General features: G+C 40.0%; 3 protein-coding genes across 3 annotated transcripts; all 3 read right to left on the reverse strand.

Annotated features, from left to right (window-relative positions):
- Window positions 1–74: 74 nt before the first annotated feature.
- LOC141899568 (C-type mannose receptor 2-like) lies at window positions 75–4,101 on the reverse strand. The gene is made up of 8 exons (XM_074785943.1): window positions 3,402–4,101; window positions 2,471–2,959; window positions 2,128–2,400; window positions 1,751–1,936; window positions 1,424–1,678; window positions 1,061–1,237; window positions 581–856; window positions 75–211 (listed from the first exon to the last, which is right to left on the reverse strand). The coding sequence occupies exons 1-8, from the start codon at window positions 3,493–3,495 to the stop codon at window positions 180–182; spliced, it is 1,782 nt and encodes a 593-aa protein (XP_074642044.1). The 5' UTR covers window positions 3,496–4,101; the 3' UTR covers window positions 75–179.
- A 4,094-nt stretch (window positions 4,102–8,195) lies between these two features.
- Window positions 8,196–12,274, reverse strand: LOC141900646 (uncharacterized). The gene is made up of 2 exons (XM_074787628.1): window positions 11,852–12,274; window positions 8,196–9,379 (listed from the first exon to the last, which is right to left on the reverse strand). The coding sequence occupies exons 1-2, from the start codon at window positions 12,246–12,248 to the stop codon at window positions 8,739–8,741; spliced, it is 1,038 nt and encodes a 345-aa protein (XP_074643729.1). The 5' UTR covers window positions 12,249–12,274; the 3' UTR covers window positions 8,196–8,738.
- A 2,695-nt stretch (window positions 12,275–14,969) lies between these two features.
- On the reverse strand, window positions 14,970–18,195 carry LOC141900643 (uncharacterized). The gene is made up of 3 exons (XM_074787626.1): window positions 18,088–18,195; window positions 17,058–17,181; window positions 14,970–16,972 (listed from the first exon to the last, which is right to left on the reverse strand). Exons 1-3 carry the CDS (start codon window positions 18,088–18,090, stop codon window positions 15,255–15,257), a joined length of 1,845 nt encoding a protein of 614 aa, XP_074643727.1. The 5' UTR covers window positions 18,091–18,195; the 3' UTR covers window positions 14,970–15,254.
- Window positions 18,196–21,150: the final 2,955 nt, after the last annotated feature.

The following is a 21,150-nucleotide window of genomic DNA, read 5'->3' on the forward strand; positions in this document are numbered from 1 at the left end:
AAACTATTTTTGGCCTTTTTCCGTGACGCTGGGCTATGAAGACTGACGTCATATTTGATCGATGAATTTACCATTACCCGTTATCTTGGACACTGGATTTTTTGTTTAAAGTGATGCAAAGACTTTCACGAAAATTGGAAAAAAGTACACGTATGAAGTTTGATGATTTCCAAGATGATTCAATGCCCACCGTGACTATGTCCTTCAACTTCTGCAAAAGAATATGATATTTCTCATTAGATTTTTGTTAAATCTACATCAGAAAACTGCAAATATATCGCCCGATTGGAATGTATGTAATTCGCTGACTTGGGCCGTTCTTCCAGTTTTACCGGCATCGACTGATAGAATAAGTCTGATTTAGACCTTTAAGTACAGTAGTTGTCAATGTTTTATCCTAACTGACTGATGTCTCAAATGTTATAATATCCCCTTTATTCTACGTTGGTCTTTATATAGAAATCATATTTTATGTTATAATAATGAACGATTCCACAAGTGGTAATGATTAATCTAACGGTCGTTCATTAGTATATTCATATACATGTATAGCAATGTATTATCTTAGGCGATTGCTTACCTGAACAAAGTGGTACGTCACAAAACATCCAATTACCCCGTCTTGTATCCGACAGAAAACACCAAGGTCCCTCCGGTTTTTTGTCGGGATTCCGACAGTGGTTTCCAGCGTCGCTAACGCTTTCATCTGGGAAATTACTGTCGACGAACGAGTGCCGATTCGGCCATTGTTTGTCCCATCTTTGACACGGCGTTTCATCTAACGTGACGCTCAGGTTTCCGACGTATTCGTCGCCCATTTTGTCGACCATGCATTCTTGGTTAAAGACATCACTGCCTGGATGGAAAAGAAAACTGCCAGATTATCATCCCTGCATCGGAAATTGAATGGTAGAAATGCTTTAAAGTATGGAATAAAAACTAGTAAATAAAATATAATTTGAAATATCAATAATAATATACATGAAGCGTATGATAATTCTTTCTATTACTTTCATTACTACATGTACATGATTTGGAGAGTACAGTTCATGACACGTACTGAAAGGCGTTGCCGGAAATTCACAGATGTATGGAATTCTGACAACCCCGGAACCGGACACGTCATTCCAACCCCATTCGTCAAAATCCATTCGTAGACTGATGTGCTTTTCATCACCGCCGAAATTATTCGGCTCACCTGACATCCATGCCATAAACTGGTCCTTGCCTTTTCCACCTGTGAGAAAATATCTTGCTATCATTATCATAATCCTTTTCGAGATCTAAAGACAAAGTTTCGTTAAGTAGGAGAGAAAAGATACAAATTATATAGATAGACAAGTCTAGAATATGAGATAAAACGATTTAACATGAATCTGTAGAAATTCCTTCTTTTAAATTGTTCTAGAATATTCTTTTGTACCTTGTATATTTTGATATTCATCCGACCACATCCATTTGAAATCTGTGTACAACCCACCAGTCCACCATTTATTATATTTCATTGGACCAAATTTATCCAGTTCCGACATCAAGAACTTCATTTCGTGTTTGCTTTTAATCGACACTAGTCGGCCGCCTCGATTCATACAGTTCACTTCCGCTTGATGGCGCGTGAAGTACATTTTCACAAACAGGTAGCAACTTCGTCGGAACTGTTTAAATTCCCCATAACATCCTTACCAGAAGAGAAATAATCAATACAATTTCAAACGACTTCGAAGCAGTAGATTCATCTACAATTACTCACGGAGTTTAAAATGGTCTTTCGTTGCTATTTTGTCCGGTGCCGATTCGCAGATGAACGGAAGTCGTACCCAGTTGAATTCAGTTGTCCACCACCATTCTTCTCCGTAGAAGACGAGTACGAGATACGCTAACGGAAGTCTTCTGTCGCTAGTGTCGGGGACGGCTAGCCATTTACTGTATGTTTCCGCTACAGTTCCACATCAAATAGATATAGATGATATCAATGCATTGGAAACAGATATCACGACTAGTATAACGTTAAACGCAAAATGCATATCATTTACAACTTGAATAGCATCGAATGTATAATTGAAATTTAAATAAGAATAACATGTGGAACTAGAGGTTTTGCTATTTTCTTAGTTTCACCGGACTTACTTATTCTATCAGTAACGTCCCAGAGCCAGTGGGTACCTCCAGCACCGCCGAATCGTTCCGCTCCGATCCACCATTCCTCGTACCTCGATGGACCGTCTCCGAACGTGTGGCGCCTGATCTGATCTTTAATGAACTCATTTTCCTCCCGCGAATTGATGGAAACTAAATGCGAACTCCGCTCCTGACACTTACGTTTGGCTTTTGCGTGCAAATGTTCCCGATAGGAAAAATAGTAACAATGGTCATCGAAACGGTGCCAACGCTTTTCGCAAACTGTAAGAAAGAAACGACTGTCAGTTGCAATTATTCATTTTCGGGCAGTGATGCGTCGAACTATACTTACCGCCCATTTTCTTATCTAATGATTTCTCGCAGATGTATCTGAGGCAGAAACGCGAGTCGGAATATACATCGTTCCAACCCCAAACATTCCTGGCTACTTTCATCGTCGCCACTGGTTCCATTCCTTCTTGCGACGGTTCAAACGGTCTCCAGTCCTGAAAGTGATTGTCTGTTATCGGTATATAGTGAGCGCTTTGCCCGTCTCCGTCCACGGCAGCCGATGCGCCTTCTACTCGAGAATGCCATGTCCAAGCCGAACTTATTCTCGAACCCCCGGTCCAAAACTGAATGTGATTAGTCGGATGTTTGCGTAGCAGTTCCGTTATGGCACGTATCAGATAGTAGTGTTCTTCCTCGGTTCCTATTTCGACCAGGTACCCGTCTTTGTTGTTTCCGACACATTGCGATTTCGCGCTAGCTATCTGAAGCCGTTTAAAACCGACATCATAGCAACTCGAACCGAACTGAATTTTCCCCTTTGGACATTTCCCTACATAGAAAAAATACAGGTTATAATATAATCATTGAAGGCGCTTAGTACGTTTCAGTACTCGTTGAGTAAACTTCCAGAATCGATAGATGAACAACGTTTCACGGCGTAGCTTCATATTTGATTACCACAAGAGAATAATAGAACATCCGTAAAACGAACCAAATGAAATGCCTGATTAGCGTTGCGAGTATAAAATTACCTATTATGCGTGAAATATGTATATTTGTTCCTTTTGGGTCGTTGAATATTTTTCCCGTAGAAACCATTTAGAAAATGCATCAAATGTGAGACATTGATGCATTTTCGACTCGATTTTGATAGAAAAAAAAATCCTCGTTCACCCGATGCAAATGTGTCAAATTAATGTCCCAAAGAGTGTCGAAAAGCAAATACTTTGAGTGATGTTTTACAAGCTGGTGATATATATCTTGGTACTTACCCCTCTTATCTGGAGTTGTTGTCGCTCCGAGGTGAGATATGAGAAAAATGACAAAACACTCGATGAAGAAATTGTATTGGATCCTCCTCAGCATGTGGCTCTTTGTATGCACTATCTGGAAAACTGGCTACAAGAAGGTACAGAAGGCTTGATCGCTCAGGGTAAAACTACAATTATTTTCGTTCTACCCTCTGACAGATATAATATGTACGTTCGCTCGGCTGTATATATCTTCGAGTTATGAACCAATACGCGCTTAAATCGCTATTGTTATAATCATTTCATATAGTTTCTAAGTGAACTCCGGATTCCTGCGCAAGATAAACAGTCTAATGCGATTTATCACGCGGTCACTGGTTGGCTCGTATCCGTATCCAGGATATCCATGTCGATATTCAACTTACCGATATGTCGTCGTCTCGCCGATCAAACTCAACGGCGATATCTGACTCTCCAACCTCCGGACGATAATAGCGATAAGTTAGCGGCATAGAAATCGCGAATATCATAAGTGTATATACGAGCTCGCTAAACTGTCATGCAATACGCAATATCAAACGTTAGTATTTTGGTAAAACTACACCAGCAGCCTGGCCACTCCAAATGATGCTTGAATGAATGTAACTACCAATGTCCACCGATACTGGCTTACTGAATGCTTAATGACGCTTTAATAATGACAATTATACTGGCACTGAACGCGGAAGAGCAGCTTTCAAGGTTAATTACGACGACGTATATTTGCAAACGGCGGATGCGCTGCGGTATTTCGTATCTAGAAACGAACGTTAACTAACGAGGCACCCTGGCATTTGCCCACGTGATTTAGTTACATCGGCAGCAACGTTACACCTTAATTAGCAACACGGAACTCGTACCATTGTTTATAAACAATAGGCAACAAACGTTCTTCGAATTCGAGCGTTTCCAATGTGGATTTTTAAAGAGTGACTTATCTTCATCTAAAGCGTAAACAGCAATTAATCGCAAAACATAAAAAATCTAGAACATAGAAAGAACTTCCGCTAAGAATCAATGTAGACATTTTTATGCGGTCATAGGCTACGATTTCTAAAAGTTGTCTCGCAGCGGATACACTCATAGTGCGTCTTATTGATTTGAATTTCGGCTCGAGAGCCACCAATATATATTGGCTGTCGGTGGCGGTATGCTACCAAACGATGGAGTAAATCATTTTCATTAATTTCTGAGAAATATTGACTTATAAGTAGATGCCGTCGCAAGAATGCGGCGCTTGATGAATTTCCAATATTTCTCGGCATCAATGTCGCTCGTATCTGTTGCCTTCCCAATCGTTATTAGAACCCATCTTCTGTCAGCAACGCTTTATCGTACTGTATATAAATCATTTTCACTACATTTTAACGAAAAATTAGAGTATAGTAACTCGTAATTGAAGCTGCACTACCAGGCATACACCAAAGAGAAAAGCTATCGAATGTGTTGGTTTCGCGAAACACGAATCATTTGTTTCGATTGCTGCGAACGATGGGCGGAATTGCTGAACATCGACGCTCAGTAACCAATCAGTTAACCAATTAGTGATAACGAGCGGATCAAATCATTGATCAAAATAGCCGCCATTTTCATATCACGTTGTACAATTACTAATTTTCTCATTGCTTGTGGATATTAATTTGTGGATATTTGAGGGCACTTGATTTTTTAGATTGATATCGATAAGCCCGATCGGGAAAATACTCAGGTGAAAATACGACGGTTACAGTCGTTTCTTTGTGAACGAGTCCTCGATAGATGGCGAAAGGGTCAATTCGCACGTTCGTACGCAGAGGAATTCAAAGATGTCCTATCAAGAATAAATATTACATCAGCCAGGTTTCTATTGGGACAACGCAATATGCCTCGATTTTTAGTAGTAAATCGTATGGATAATTAAGCTAAGCGAAATACTATTGAAACGACAACGAAATGAGTCGTTCTGAGTTACGTAAAACCCCTTGAAGGATCGTAAGAATTTCAACGCAATGATTCCAGTTTATTTATATTACCGAAATTTTCTCGTTTCATTTTCCTGCTTGGTTAGAAATTTCACGTCTTGCGCGTAATTATTTGTCGGACATTTTTGTTCAAATTGGAGCTTTTAATTCGCTTCGAATCTAAAAAAAGGAAAATATGAAATCATGTTGACTCAAAGGTTATTCACTTTACCTCATCGCTGTATATATTATGATTGCGCTATCATTGTTTCATTAAAAATGATTTTTCGGGCCACTTGTCTTCTTTTAAGAACAAACCGACAGAGAGGGAGTGAGAGAGTGAGAGCTTTTAAGTGAATTCAAACACTATTTATATTTGTCTCGCGTTATCTCAACACTGTCAGCTATATCCGTATATTCGGAATCACGTTACACCGGAGGCAGAAGATGCCGAGGAGGTTACCATGCCTTCCGTATCAGTTAAAACGTTTCCCAGAGCTGAAAGTTTGTATTTTGTTGATGTTTTACCGTGCTAGTTTATCTCTACGACTTATCTTTCCCTTTACTGGTATTTTTCTGGCAATGCTCTGCTAACATCATCTCGATTTTTTCCCACCCGCAATTCGTTTATACTTTGACATCGAACCAAGCCCATTGATCTGTCTGTGTGTCTGGCTGCGTCGAGTTTTAGATTGTTTGGTCCGGGCATTGTCTACAATAATTCGCTATATGTATATCAATTTAAAAGATGTCCTACACGCTCTGGACTTCATGCGGACGTCATAGAGGGGAGTGGTATTGATTAACGTGTACCAATATGATTTGAAAAGTGATCATTGTACATTTCGTTTAGAGAAAGATTTTTTGCAGGTTTATTACGAAAAGTCAATCTATTCCAAACAATTCCAAAATTGCTGATGTATAAATATGAATCAGTAAGATACCAATATCCTTGATCTAACTATACATGTAAAATCCCACAATTGTTAACTGACTGGAAAGTTTTATTCAACAACATTATATGTTTTGTTCCGTCAAATCGAGTGGACGGTTTTGATGACGAAATAGTAGCGTGAAGCGATATTTTGACAAAAATTAATTGAAAAATATGTAGATTTTTCTGAAATGTTTACGTTTGTCGTCAGTGAATAAACCACTGCTGCTGTCGGTGTTCATTTTGAGACAAAGAAAAACCACGTTTATCACGTCATCTCTGATTAATTACCAGCATATTATCACTGTATGATTATAATCCGTGTGATTTTACGTGCGCAAAGCGATAATCCCTTTGCTGCGGATCGGGGAATTCGGCAAAGCGACAACGTCGCCCGTCAATCTGGAACTAGGCGTTTAAAACATTATTCCTGTTTTGACGTTCGGACCCTGTCACTAAGTCAACGCCGAGCTGTTTGTAGAGGCAAAGATCTCATTCTCAAATAAACCCGTATTTGCACGCGTCGTTTAATTTCCTCTCATTATCCTATTAAATCTCTATTAATCAATGTTCAAACATATCAATTATAAATTAGTTAAATAGCCGCCGACTTGGCATCGGAAATGGAAGTAAATGCGCGCTGCTTGTCTCTACGAGATAAGTACTCGCGTGCCACTGAAGGACGTGCGAATAGTTTGAAGAGGCCATGAAGAGGAACCACTTTTAAACGTGTCTTTATTAATTACATACTCTATTGAAGCCGTGATGAAGTCTGTTCGTTGATTGGCATGTAGGTCTAGCTAACGCAACACCACACGTCTGAGATAGTGGGCAAAAATGAATTTAGTACAATGTAGTTTATTAGCCTATCACGATAATCTTTTCTTCGTACATTTCTCCGTCCTCATTGACGTCAGATTCGGTAGTACTTCAACGCACTCAGGTCTACCGAGACCTCGGTGTTGTTGATAGAATTAATTGATGTATTATGGGTCTGTACTAAGTTTTCTACTTGTTAATTCTCAGGTGCACTTAGTTAGTACAAGCAAGATCACACTAGGTGGCTGAAATCTGACAACGGTGCCTACATTATTGAATCATGTATGCTTAATTTCACTTCACAGAAATCTCTACTGCTGCGACTGCGAAAACAAACCGGAGTTCTAGTATAAACATTGATAATTTAATTGGATGAATGACCACACTACCTGGCTGCTCAGAGTTTCCTTTTTCAAAGTGTTCGTCGTTTTTATGCCAGGAACATTTAAAAGATCGCCCTGTTATATAAATCAGCTGCTATAACACCTTGCTCGCTATTTCGTCTGTCAGAAGGGCGCGTTGTAATATTTAGACGTTTTCTAATTACTCTGCGGATATTTGCCGTTTTAAATTCGTTAGCTTTTTTTGCCAGAGTGCAAGTTCATAATTCATGTTCTGGTTTGTAAATAATGAGACCTCCCACTTTCTGTTTACTCGTAATCAGCACAAAAACACCAGTTTACGTCATAAACATTCGATAAATTATACATCGCCGATACGTACCAACTGACGCTGTTTCGTGAATTCAACCTGAAATCACTACTGAAAAACTAAAATATTGTCGATGCTCTGATTGGGTATATGGGCACAGTAGATACGGGTCCGACACCTCTTTCAAACTCATCCCTCCAAAATATCCTTTAACGATTTGAGCGGTTTTTTTCGAGTTCTTCTTGGTGCAGATCCACTACTAAACTCTTACTGCAAGTCGTAATCCCAAAACTACTTGATTGATTAGTTTAATGCTATTCTAATATGCCGCACCGACGAAAGTTCCAAAAGACAAAACAGTTAAAACAATAATTAAAGCGATAGAGAAACGTTTTTTATTATTACATATATGTATATATATAAATGCTTCTATTTAAGCGTTTTCGTGTCTATGTATGGCGTACATAGATGTCATACAATATAGATTCCTTATAACTCACGGCAAAGCACCAAAAAACAAGATAGAAATGTTTTGAACTTTTATTATTATTATATATACAGCACATGTAACTCATACCCTGGGAAAGTGTGGATATAAAGATCAAACGATAAAACAGTGTCGCGCAAAATATTTAGTCGCTCTATAGGTTTACAGCCAGATCCCGGTTTGCAGTATTTATCTGTTTCCTGCAGTTAGGCATATCAGTACCACACACACATATGTGGGAGGATTGCCATAACTTCCGGTTGACCCAACAATAACATACACATCATGTATGTTCGTCATAATCACGTGACGAAGGACTTATTTATCTATACGCAGTTTTTGTGGTCAGTTTTTGCGGTTTTTTCGAAATTTCGAAAGTCTTCATCAGGAAGAGTTTGAAATCCTGCGTTTACTGTTTACGACTCATTGTCCAAAGCCGATAAATCGCTAATTATATTTCACTGTTCTATACGATTTATGATTTATTGTCACCAAGCTCGTATTCCTTGTATTTGCTGTTGGTGCACGTAAGGAGGCGACTGTTGCATTTGCGGCATCGGGCTGTAAGCGGCGGGGGACGAGGCGCCCGGGTGGTTGGCGTAAGAACACGCCTGGGTCGCCGCCGTGGCATAGGCGAATGGATTCACGTTATAAGGCGTGGAATACGACTGCGGACACGGTTTACCATCTCTAACTAACACCGGTACAGCCACTCGTCTCGGAGGCTGCATCGCCGTCAATTCGAGAGTCTTATCTTGGCGTTGTCGTTTGCATTTATATCTCCTATTTTGAAACCAGATTTTCACCTGGGTCGAAGTAAGTTTCAGCATATTAGCCAACTGTTCCCGTTCGGGCGCGGATAAATATCGCTGTTGTTTGAACCGTCTTTCAAGTTCGTAAACTTGCGCCTGTGAAAATAGTACTCGTGGTTTGCGTTTTTGGCGTTGTCGCAGAAGGTGGCATTCTGTGGCACCATCTGGCGACGGAAGATTACTGGCGTTTGTCGGTTGGTTCTCGGTAATTCCACTTGTCGATGGGTCTGTATCGTCATTCAAAGGCGTCGGAGGGGTTATGATTCTGGGCTTAATATCCAGTTCCATGCACGTCGGTTTAACATCTACATTGTTATCTGTAAACAGAAAAGAAGAAATACGTGGAGTCAAAATGCCAAATAAATTTGAAAAAAAATCAAGAAAAGATCTAAGTGAAGAGCTATTTCAGGGGTTATGATTATGGATGGGGTCATGTTCCAATGTAGAATAAGGTAAAATTTTGATTTTAAGAGTCGCACGTCAAATCTTTTTCAAAACGGAATCCAACTGGTTGAGGAGAGATTGATTTGTATATACGTATATCCACGTGGGAATCAAATCTGGTGAGCCGTGAGAATCTCTCTGTACAGAATAAATGACTGTCTGAAATCCTAGCAGAAATCATTGAGATCACGATATTAGATTAATCTCCATCGATGAATGGTTGAAAGTTGAGACTAGTGGGAACTGATATTGGTTTGTAGTAGTTTGATCTAACAGGTACATAAAGTATGTAGGAAGAATGATAACCACGCGAGGTGCACCGTCGGGTCGGGGGAAACTACGAGTCATCGTTTACATCTACGATATCAGGCTCGTGTAAACTTCCACTAACAAACACCACACGATCTAAAGAAAACTCTCCTCGCGTTTAGAATAGCCAATCACATCTTCGAGATGCCGCAAATGCCATTACATTTCACTGGCGGCGAGATTCGTCAATTTTTGAGGAATAGATAACTCCTAAAAGATAGATTATGTGATTTCATGCGAACGCATCGTGCAATTATTTCCAATTCGTCTTAAACCCGTAGATATGATTTTTTTGTAAACTAGATTTTTGATGAATCGTTTAATACCTAGGAAGCGCATATATTTCTTATCGGGATCGACTTGAAATGTATGTATATGTCGAGTTAAAACATTATGTTCCACGCTTTTCTCGTGCAAACTGTAGTTGTATTTACCAACATGATAATGCGTTTTCTTGTAACGGAATTGATAAGACAAGATAACGCCGTTACGGAACAACGTGTTACGATAAATATCCAGCTATATGTCGTCCGTTGGGCGGCTGTTCGTAAAACGAGAACCCGTAGCCGAACCTTCCGAGTTTCTGGTTTATATCTACTATTTTGCAAACAACCGATGTGACTGTTGTATGTAAAGAAAAAGATTGCCCTGTGACAGGTAGATACAAACGTCAGACTCGCAGTCTCCCGTGATAAAACTAGTCTATAGATAAGTTACTTCAGCCCTCGAGGGTTATGAAATAATCCCTTTCGTTTGGTGGTTTCTTTATAGCGCTGTCCAAAATGTCAAGTTAGAGTTACACGTATTCTAAATTGTGAACCCGAAAAGAGAAATTTAGGAATGAGGATATGTTTGTATTGGTATATACATTTTGGGCGATTATTGACCCACAAAATGAGAGCTCCGAAAAAAAATCGAAACGGAAACTCGGGGAAAAAACGAATAAAACATCAGATGCTCATAAACAGGTTGCAGAAACATTCCGATGTTTTTACAAAGAGAGCGAAATCCGGGATGTGTAACCAGTCGTGATTCATATCTCACGGGACACGACAAGTTTTACTGTGATTGTATATCGTAGAAAAACAGAAAAACACTCTATAATTAACACAGACATATTTCATCTCAATTCCCACCGAATTAACGAATAAACGTGCCTCGAGTTTTGGCAATGCAAATATCAATTTTTCTAGGTGTAAGAGAAGCAGAAAAGTGCGAGAGTGCGAAAATATTGGTAACGAAAAAATCGTTTTAATCATTATCATAGATTTTATTATCATTCTGACTGTTATAGATTTTAGATTGATCTCTCCTACACCAAAATGAACATAAAACATTTTTTTGCATTATTTCCTACATACAGATGGATCATTAAAGCCAATGTGCACCTTCATTTGATTTCATTTATCTTATTCATTTCATTTATTTCGACAGTCTTGCAAGTTACAAAATTGTGTTATACAGTATAAAGCAGGACTGTCGGAGAATTAAAAAAAATCCTAAGGGATTTGTCTGGTTGAATCCCCGACAAAACCTCAAATTCCCTGGCTTGAAAATTATCTAAGAAATAAGATGTAATAGAGCCCCTTGTATTTCATTCGGACTTGAAGAACTCAAAAACCTTTCTTTCACGAACCCAAAAACTTTTCCTCCATTTTACGTAGGCAAAAATATGGATTAGAAAAACAATAAAAATGTGAAACCGCATAGAACGACTATAAAATGCAAATTAAAAAGCTAAACTAATTATCTAAACAAAATGTAAATGTTTTTAGTGAAATGTACTGTTTGCACTTCACTATACGAGTTCTTTGCACGCCAAGAGATGGTGGTGATTATTGAGGATGAAATTGTGTTTGTTTGGACTTGAATATAACGAAGGCACCATAAGTGGTGTGAAGGGTTTTCAAATGGTGGTTTGTAAGTGCGAGGTGAAGCAGTAGCCCTTGACTCAAGAGCGCTATACTTGCTACCTACTTTATGCAACTGAAAATAAATCATGGCCTGAAGAGACTCTTAATACTGATGACACTTACGTTTTTCAATGATGTTTTCAGCCTCTTGACAGCCACTACCAGTCACCGTAGCCGGGCTGTAGGATGCTGACTGCTGTTGGTGGTGTTGCTGCTGCGGGCTCATCGACGGGCTCAACTCGGCGTACGTGGTCGCAGTCGTGGGCAGCAGCATTGACTGGCTGTAGTCGCAATGCGGATTATGGTGATTCTGTTGAAGATGCGGATTCTGTAACTGGTGGTGTATAGTCGAGTATATAGGCGCGGTCATATCACTGCCGTAAAACGAACCCGAGCTATAATTCAAACCCTGGAATTCCATGGCACATACAGTATCCTGATCGACGCTCATGTTAAGTATGTCTTTGACTGAAAACGGTGTAGTAGTAGTAGTTGATATGAAAGTTTGGTTTGCTAGCATTCTATCCTAAAACACCACCGCGCATCTGGTCCGTTGTTTGTAAGCGTTCTAGTTTTTCACAGACGATCTGGGAAAGTTTTCTATTTATGCCACTCGGGGATATGTTCAGTCAAAGCCGACCCGATGTTAATGATTAAAGTCGTCCTCGGTAATAATTTAACGAGCAATATTAGACGAAAAACATAAACCATTGATTCTGAAACTTACTATAAAAGTTTTAGGCAAAACCACGCTCCGGGTTTCTCCCACTTATTTTCCAGGGGTGGCTAGCTACTGTTCGTCTACGCTCAGAATTGCCGAAACTGCCAGTTATCGTAACGAACGACAGGAGTTGAGCAGAAATGAAATATTTCGTTGACTCCGTGGATTTCTCGAAAGTTTTCTCGCCAACTTTTCCGGGTAAAGACCGCGATGAAAAATACCTCTCAACCTCAGATTATCACCCGTATCAATGTTTTAAAAATTGCCTCAATCATCACTGCAATAGGCTGAAACCAAAGATGCCTGCCCAGCGTGCAAGCGACGCTATCGCGCGGGAGTGAGTCCGCCTCTTCTCGCTGATTGGTGCGAAGTTTCTCGGCGGCCGGTGAATTGGCAAGCTTGCCTCTTACACGTTTTGATGTATGAAAAACGTAAAAATTTAAGAAATAGAATAACGCCTTCAGTGATTTGTCATATACCATTCAGCCTAACATAGGAAATATATTTTCACGGTGAGAAATTCAATGAGTTCCTATAACTATCCGGACTAAGACGAACCAATCCATCAGCGTGTTTTACTCATTCGAAAGGTCCTACGTGAAGAAATGAATATCAACCAAAAACGTTGTAGTAAGCATGGACTCTAGGAAAGCTCTGATGGATTCCCCGTCGCCATGTTTCTGTAAACACACGTATCTGTAACCACCGCGAATACGGAAGGATGCTGGGTTAGAAGAAGCATCTGCGCACCAGACTTAATTCATCGTACGAATCAAGTGACTACGAGCTAATTACTAGCAAAATAAAAACCAACGAAAAAATATATTGTGATATTACTTTGAATGAAATTATTCCGCTGCATTCGATCGGTAGTAAAAATATTTTCAAAGGATCCACATATTTACATATCAGTTTCTGGTGTTATGAAAAAATTCGATTTTGGTTTATCTTCCATGTTCGTATGATCGGATAATTTATAACAGTTTGTTCCTATAAACCAGATTCCCATTCATCTTGTCATTGTCGAGTCAGTTGTGCAAAGTTGCATCAGTTGCATGAATAGTAATAAAAAAAGAATTATTTATGAACAGTAACCGTTAGTCAGTTTGCTATGACAAATCCATAAAGCCAGATCCGATACGTGGCTTCAATATCCAATCGTAGGATTGCGTTAGCATTTAGATTTTTGGTCATTTTGGATCATACAGATAAACCTGCAAATTACATCTGTTGATCTGAACCGATGGCCATCTGTCGACCTACAGTCCCACCATCTGTGAGGTACCGGACTACGATAAGAAACAAAGGAAAGTCTCTCTAGATTAGTTCTATAAATCTGAGACTTTCTAAATCGTTCGAACAAGTGGGGCAATGGGTACAAAATATTGGGTTCGGTTTCAAAATTGTTAGCGCATTCGATAACGCGTACAATATGGCGGTTTGGCCACATGTGCCCGATTACGTCACATCAATAACACAAAATCGGCGTCTTGATTTACTCCGAAAACAAACATTCAAAATTAGTAATCAGTAATCTGTAATCAGTAATTTCGACGCGTTATTATTACTGATCTTTCATACTCGAAGTATGTTTATATCAGATTTGGTATAGTGAAAATTAGTTCATCGACCGGTATTAAAAACGGTGATTAACAGGTCCAAGCATTTTGTAGAAAATATCAAAATGATTTAACATCACAAAAATCCTAAACGAACAAACGCGAGAAACTGAATATCATTCACTCAAATAATACGATACCGAAATATTCTACATATTTCAAACTGAGTTCTATTTGGTGAATTCGTCGTAGATTTGATAGATCTATAATTAAATAAACATGAAATGTTTAATTGATATTGTACACACGATGCCGCTCATTGTATCTGATTTATATAATATGATTTTTAGTATTGAAGGTTCCTAAAATAAAGCTTATCATAACTTACTACAGCAGACACGGGTGTCAGGTGCGAATCGTTTGACAGTTTAAATTCGAATCCTTTTGTGCCACGGATAAGTGCAATATTTACTCAGCGACGTATAAATATTATGCCTCGCGGCCGACTTTTTAGGGCTAGGTAACTTTATCTGTAAAATAAGGCCGTGTTTTCGTTAATGAACCTCGGGTTATAGACTTCCGCATTAACACACCTGCAGCATGTGAAATAACATCTCTCATAACAGTCCCTTTCCGTATCCTTCGGTCAATATGGTTATGATCGATAATCAGTCCAGTGTGATTACTTAATCATCATCTTGCGTTTTTTTTTCACAAATAGGTAGTCCCACATTTGTAAATTATGTTTCGAATTGAGTGGTTATCAATTGAAAGTGAATTATTTCAATTCTGCGGGTCGAATTCAATTCACAATGGCGCAACCCGAGGAAACGTACCGTACCGATACTAAATCTATCGAATGTCGTACAGACGTTTCTTCTATTTTACTGCAGCCGGTCGAGTTGCCGTCTGACTAAACGAAGCTACCAACGTCTAAGAAGATGGAATAACAACTTGGGACAGATAATATATTACTTTATTGTCGAAAATTGAAGAAAAATGCACATGGCGAAAGTAATGGACATGCTAGGTTGTGAATTCAGTTTGAATCTAGAGGAAAAATGTTTATTCAATGTTTTGTTTATCTAGAAACAATCTTTTTCGCACAACTGTGGAGTCTGTAAAATAATTCACCGAAATAAGTCAACAGATTCCCACTAAATTACATTCAAAGAAAGAGGATTTCCATATCTCAAGGTTGGAGATTAAAATGCATGATTTTGAATGAACATAATAATTCTACAGTTTATTTCATCTGAGCAATCGAATAATCCATGAGAGCCTGCAAAGCGCCATCCGTTTCGCGCATATTCTGTTGTAATTTCGTCATTTGTGCTTGTAACATCGCCATTTGTGATTGAAGATGTAGAACTAGATTATACTGTTTAATAGGATTGAACTCCTCTTCATTCGGTGTCTCAGATGCAGCCGGATTGTTTGGAGAATCTATTTCATCTGGTTTTGTTTCTGTTGTTTCTTTTTCTGTCACTATCGAACTTTCGGTGGCTGAAGTTTCTAAAACTGGAATTTCTGGTACTGTAGTTTCTGGTGCTGGAAGCCCAGGCTCTAGAGCATCTGGAGCTGATGGTGGAACTTCTGACGCTAGTTCTGGAGAGTGCGCCGCAGCCGCAGGAGCTGGCTCTGAGGCTGGTGCCGTAGCCTCATGAGCTGGTCCTGGGACTGCTGCTGGGGCTGGTGCCGCAGCTTCAGGAGCTGGCTCTGTGGTTGATGCCGCAGTTTCAGGAGCTGGAGATGGAACCTCTGGCACTGGTGCAGGAGCCTCAGAAGCTGGGTCAGGAGCTGATGATGGAACCTCTGGCACTGGTTCTGGGGCCTCAGGAGCCGATGATGGAACTTCTGGTACTGGAGCCTCAGGAGCCGATGATGGAACTTCTACTACTGGTGCTGGAGCCTCGGGAGCTGGTTCAGGTGTTTGAGTTTCTGGAGATGGCACCGCAGCCTCAGGTGCTGGCTCTGTGGCTGGTGCCGCAGCCTCAGGAGCTGGCTCTGTGGCTGGTGCCGCAGCCTCAGGAGCTGGCTCTGTGACTGGTGCCGCAGCCTCAGGAGCTTGTTCTGTGGCTGGTGTCGCAGCCTCAGGAGCTGGCTCTGTGGCTGGTGCCGCAGCCTCAGGAGCTGGCTCTGTGACTGGTGCCGAAGCCTCAGGAGCTTGTTCTGTGGCTGGTGCCGCAGCCTCAGGAGCTGGCTCTGTGGCTGGTGCCGCAGCCTCAGGAGCTTGTTCTGTGGCTGGTGCCGCAGCCTCAGGAGCTTGTTCTGTGGCTGGTGCCGCAGCCTCAGGAGCTGGCTCTGTGGCTGGTGCCGCAGCCTCAGGAGCTTGTTCTGTGGCTGGTGTCGCAGCCTCAGGAGCTGGTTCTGGGGCTGGTGTCGTAGCTTCAGGAGCTGGCAATGGAATTTCTGGCACTGGTACTGGAGCCTCAGGAGCCGATGATGGAACTTCCACTACTGGTGCAGGAGCCTCAGGAGCCAGTTCAGTCATTGGTGCTGATGTTTCTGGAGACGATGCTGGGGCTCCAGGAGCTGGTTCTGGTGCTGGTCCTGGGGCATCTGGTGCAGGAGTTTCGGGAGCTGGTGCTGGGATCTCTGGAACTAGGACTGACGCATCTGGCACTGGTGCTGAAGTTTCTGGGGCTGATTCCGGAGTGTCCGGTGTTGTGACTGGGGTTTCTGGCACTGGTGCTGGGGTTTCTGGAGCCGGAGTTTCTGGAACTGGTTCTGGGGTTTGTGGTGCTGGATGAGGGGTATCTGGGGCAGGTTGAAGAGTTTCTGGGGCTGGCTGTGGAATTTCTGGAGCTGGAGCAGGGTCTTCTGGAGCTGGAGCTTCTGGTAACGGTGCAGGAGTTTCTATGACTGGGGCTGGTGCTGGAGTATCTGGAACTGGTGCTGGAATTCCTGGAGCTGGCGCTGGTTTAGCCGCTGAGCCTTTAACTTTAGTCACTTGTGATTTGGCTTTAAATAATAGTACATAAAATCGGATTTATAAATTCACATTTCATCATGACTACCTGAGAGTAAGAAGACTGTTCAGTCTCACCTGTTTTCTGTCCTTTCGCGGGTTTTCCTGCCGTTGGCCCTTTATTTGTGCTTGCAGCTGGTTTACTTTTGGCATCAGCCTTGCCAGGAATCTTCGTCGGTTTGGAAGCCTTCGGCGCGTCTGCCTAAAAATTCACGAATTTATATAGGTTATCACGATGTATCAATGTACTCCGGCTTCGTTAGGTTCACATTACTCGATGCGCATTTTCTGCTTCCATTATTAAAAACGACCGTAAAACATACTCTACCGTAATGATTACCGTAACTATTTATACCACAGTGACGAATACGTGTGGAAGGTATCGGTAATAAAATCCAGGAGCGGGTAATCAAATATGTATACATATATATATTTATCGTGAACATTGTAATCGGGGCATTAAAACTCCTACGTCGAATTTCTGAGCTGTTTCTCATCTGACCGTCTAGACCATTCGCATACCAAGAGATGCAACAGGTGCGGTTGAAATATCACCTGATGATGATACGAGTTCCATTCTATATCGAAACTCATTCCCTATGCCTCAATCTATCTATCTATCTATCCATTATATCTGTAGTATCTATCAGTAATAATGCACTTAGATGAGTTTGGTTTTTGTTTTTTTCCCGATCCGTTGGTCTCATTTGCGAACATAGCTGTAAATCATACTGTTAATTAAATCTAGCACTGAACCAAGCCTAGAATGTAATAAATGTTGTCTTGGTTCTAACTCTTAAGTAAGAAATTGTTCTTTTTTCTTCATCAGAAGCTCCCATCCCCTTTTCCTTGTCTACCACTTGGGCCTTATTTCTTTTAGCCTCATAAACCCTACAAGCACGAACAAGTAAATACTTCTCCGCGAATTTTAACAAATATGATTGATACTAAATCGCTAAAGATTGATACCACGACGTTTCGGCTGTTTCAGGGTTCTACCTGGCTCGATAAGATTAATATTTCACGCTAAAAAACCAATCGGATGTCGATTTCGCAGAACAAAATTACTGCAATATCGAATTCGACGAAGAGAACTAATTGCACTTACCATAATTCTTCGATGAATTGAACAAGATATTGTGGAAAGGGTCCGAATTGTAGTTGAACACACGTATACTGTAGAATATACCCGATATTCACAGGTTCCTCGCCTCCAGACGTAATGAACCTTGTGTAAATGACTGGATATAAATACCTTAAGCAATATAAGCGTGCATGATATATGTAAACGTACCTACAAAGTTACTGCAGACCATTCCTACCATACCGGATGTTGGACTAGGGCCCATTTCTTTTCGTCATAGACATTGTACGTAGTCGGGTTCTTTATTTTTGATCTGGTGGCATCGTCTTGACTTGGTAAAACTTTGCAATGAATCGCGAACGATGAGAGTGATATTTGACATTGATTATGTCCCACAATCACGAAATCTAATTTTTTCTTTTAAATGTCGTAACGTTAAGATTTTTCAAGAATCCGAATTTTCGGTTTTTAACTAAAAATTCCAATGAATTTAATGAATAATTTAATAATGATAATTAATGAGGAGATAGAAATCATCAAAGGGGATGATAAAAAGGGAAAGCCAGAGATAATAGCTGGATCCCAGCGAAAATAGCTGGATTCTAATAAATAATCTAATAAATCTTAACGTTACGATATTTATAAGAAAGTATATGTTGTATATTTATGCATCGCTTTCTTATTCTTTCTCATCCCTTCGTGTTAATGCAGTTACGTGGTCTAAGAATGGATTTATATAGAAAGACATTCCTTCAAAACCTTCCCGATTAAGTCATTTATAGGTTTGAAATCATGGATGGATGATTGACAGAAACCGAGTCTGCTGCTTTTTCTTGATAAACAAAACGCGCCTCTATAAGTGTATTTACAGTACACGATTCGTGTTTTGTCATCAAACCTGCAGGAAAATGGATCCGATTTCGGAAAAAAACTTGCTTAAACCAAAATGTAAAGTTAATATAACGTAGAGTAATGATTTTTCAGCGAGGGTCTGTTTCATTTCTAGGCCCACCCAAGCCAAAAGCCACGAAATGATATATATCAAAATCAACTGCATGCATTTTGTACACATGCATAAAACCCGGTTTATCGGATATTGTCTTACTTGGAGAATATACCATGAACATTGAATAAATGAAAACATCCACACACACGTCGTAAAGATGTTAACATATTTACACAGAGGAGTGATACTTCTACTTGCGTCATTTCAGTAATTCATCATAGCGTCAACACATAATAGTTTCATATATACTTGTTTTTGCCATTAGCGGAGATTTAACGCTAACACAAGTCACCTCCCGGACCGAATCAATCTAACCATCAACCGAATTCAAACATATTCTTTAGGGATGAAAATGTCCCCCATTTCACCGAAAGAGGATAATACGATATGTAAACTCGATTTATTCGGACACGGATTGAACTATTTTTGTTTCCATGGAATGTGAATTTGTGTCACATATGTCATAGTCACATATGTCGTATAAAAAGGACAGGCTTTCTACCTTGTGTTGTTACGTTCACGTGTACAGATGCACGTAACAATACGTATTAACCTTTTGCCCTTTATACCAAATGCTTGATTTCACAAGAATGGTCCCGAACTGACCTTTGCCGATACAGCAGTGGCTTTAGCGAGCTGACAGACGCGCATGACGAGTCGCAAATATCGAGCATGAGATTAAAAGTTAAAATTTTTGAATTTTGATATCATAGTCAACATAACTTACGTACTAAAAATCTTTCAGATCATCAATTTCAAATAATTCTTTATACATTTTCTGTAAAGTAGACTATACTTGATTAAAAGGAAATTGATTTTCTGTAAGGAAAACCTCAGAAATTAACTCAGTTATTCAGAAATAACTACGTAATAAAAAGGTCATTTTTTGTGACAAAAAGACAGTATACGGCAGGCTCCAGGAGAATCGTCAATAAAGTGCTGCCCTCATCGTAGATAATATGAACTATTAACACGCAAAACGGTGGGACTGGTTGGATGCGAGTGGGAGAAATAACAACTGCAGTTATTGGGATTTGTTCGTTTCAGCATTAAAACATCGTAAAATCCGTCAAGGGGGGATTACGCAATGCATGTCATAAATTTCAATCGTTTTATTTGCCTTTTTAATTGAAGCAAATTTAACGAATATAAACTCCCCATTTCACTATCATTAATTGTTTCAGAATTATCATTTTACGATTATTAAAGGTTGTTGTAGTTTTCGCGGTTTCGCGCTGTTTAGAAGAGTGCGTTTATACGGCGTTATAGCTGTGATTTACAGTCGGTTTTGATGAGAAAGCCGCAGTTGACGCCACTATTCGAACCTATTGAAATTCATATATAAATCAACCTGCCTGAAATTCTAAAACAAACCAAGATTCGAATTACACGTGCTTTTGCGGGAAAATCATACTTTCGATAAGTATAATTGTTTTATGTCGCGAGGGCACGTTTTTTTCCGATAACTTTGTTATCGGGCGTTCAAACAGCGAAGTGATACCCGTGCGTGTTATTCAACTGCACGTCGCACACAATTCGTGTTAACTTTCTATTGGCGCGTAGAAATTCCTTACAGGCAGAAAAGTTTCCCGCGAAAGTGTCGAAGAAATGCGAATCCACGATAAAGGCGTATACGCGGTAAATTGCGATGACAGATGCAGTTTGCGGTTCTCCAGACATGTCAAGCTGTATCTTAGAGCTAATGTAGTTTTCTCCACGGTCGCTCAAATTACACCTTTACTTCGTTATAATTCATCAGTTGGCATAATCAGTTTGTTCGACCTGTCAGAATTACTGCCAATCTAATGAAAAATGCAAGACAAACTGACTTCGCCACGTAAAACTAGCAGATATAGTGTTGTGACCAAACAAGAATCGGGTATCAGCAAATTAACTTTCTATCAAATACGCGACGGTCGAGTGAAATTGATTTCTTTAATGATAAAACGTGGCCTGCATGACATAGTGAGTTGACTCACAAGTCCACAAGTGCCTGCCTGCTTATGATTCTATTCTTTTTTTGCCTGAAAATCCCCATAAATTCATATTCTATTTCGCATTGATATAAATCGGAATTAGAA

The sequence above is a fragment of the Tubulanus polymorphus genome, chromosome 2, assembly GCF_964204645.1.
Source record: "Tubulanus polymorphus chromosome 2, tnTubPoly1.2, whole genome shotgun sequence".
NCBI lineage: Eukaryota > Metazoa > Nemertea > Palaeonemertea > Tubulaniformes > Tubulanidae > Tubulanus > Tubulanus polymorphus.

What these genes read in the sequence shown, in the direction of transcription:
- LOC141899568 (XM_074785943.1), bottom strand. Translation starts at nt 3,495, where the DNA reads ATGCTGAGGAGGATCCAATACAATTTCTTCATCGAGTGTTTTGTCATT. An exon ending in ATTAGATAAGAAAATGGGCG is followed by an intron (nt 2,401 to 2,470) that starts GTAAGTATAGTT and finishes TCTTTCTTACAG; the next exon opens with TTTGCGAAAAGCGTTGGCAC. An exon ending in ATTTCCGGCAACGCCTTTCA is followed by an intron (nt 857 to 1,060) that starts GTACGTGTCATG and finishes TTTTCCATCCAG; the next exon opens with GCAGTGATGTCTTTAACCAA.
- LOC141900646 (XM_074787628.1), bottom strand. Translation starts at nt 12,248, where the DNA reads ATGCTAGCAAACCAAACTTTCATATCAACTACTACTACTACACCGTTT. An exon ending in TGAAAACATCATTGAAAAAC is followed by an intron (nt 9,380 to 11,851) that starts GTAAGTGTCATC and finishes TTCTGTTTACAG; the next exon opens with ATAACAATGTAGATGTTAAA.
- LOC141900643 (XM_074787626.1), bottom strand. An exon ending in CGCGAAAGGACAGAAAACAG is followed by an intron (nt 16,973 to 17,057) that starts GTGAGACTGAAC and finishes TATTATTTAAAG; the next exon opens with CCAAATCACAAGTGACTAAA.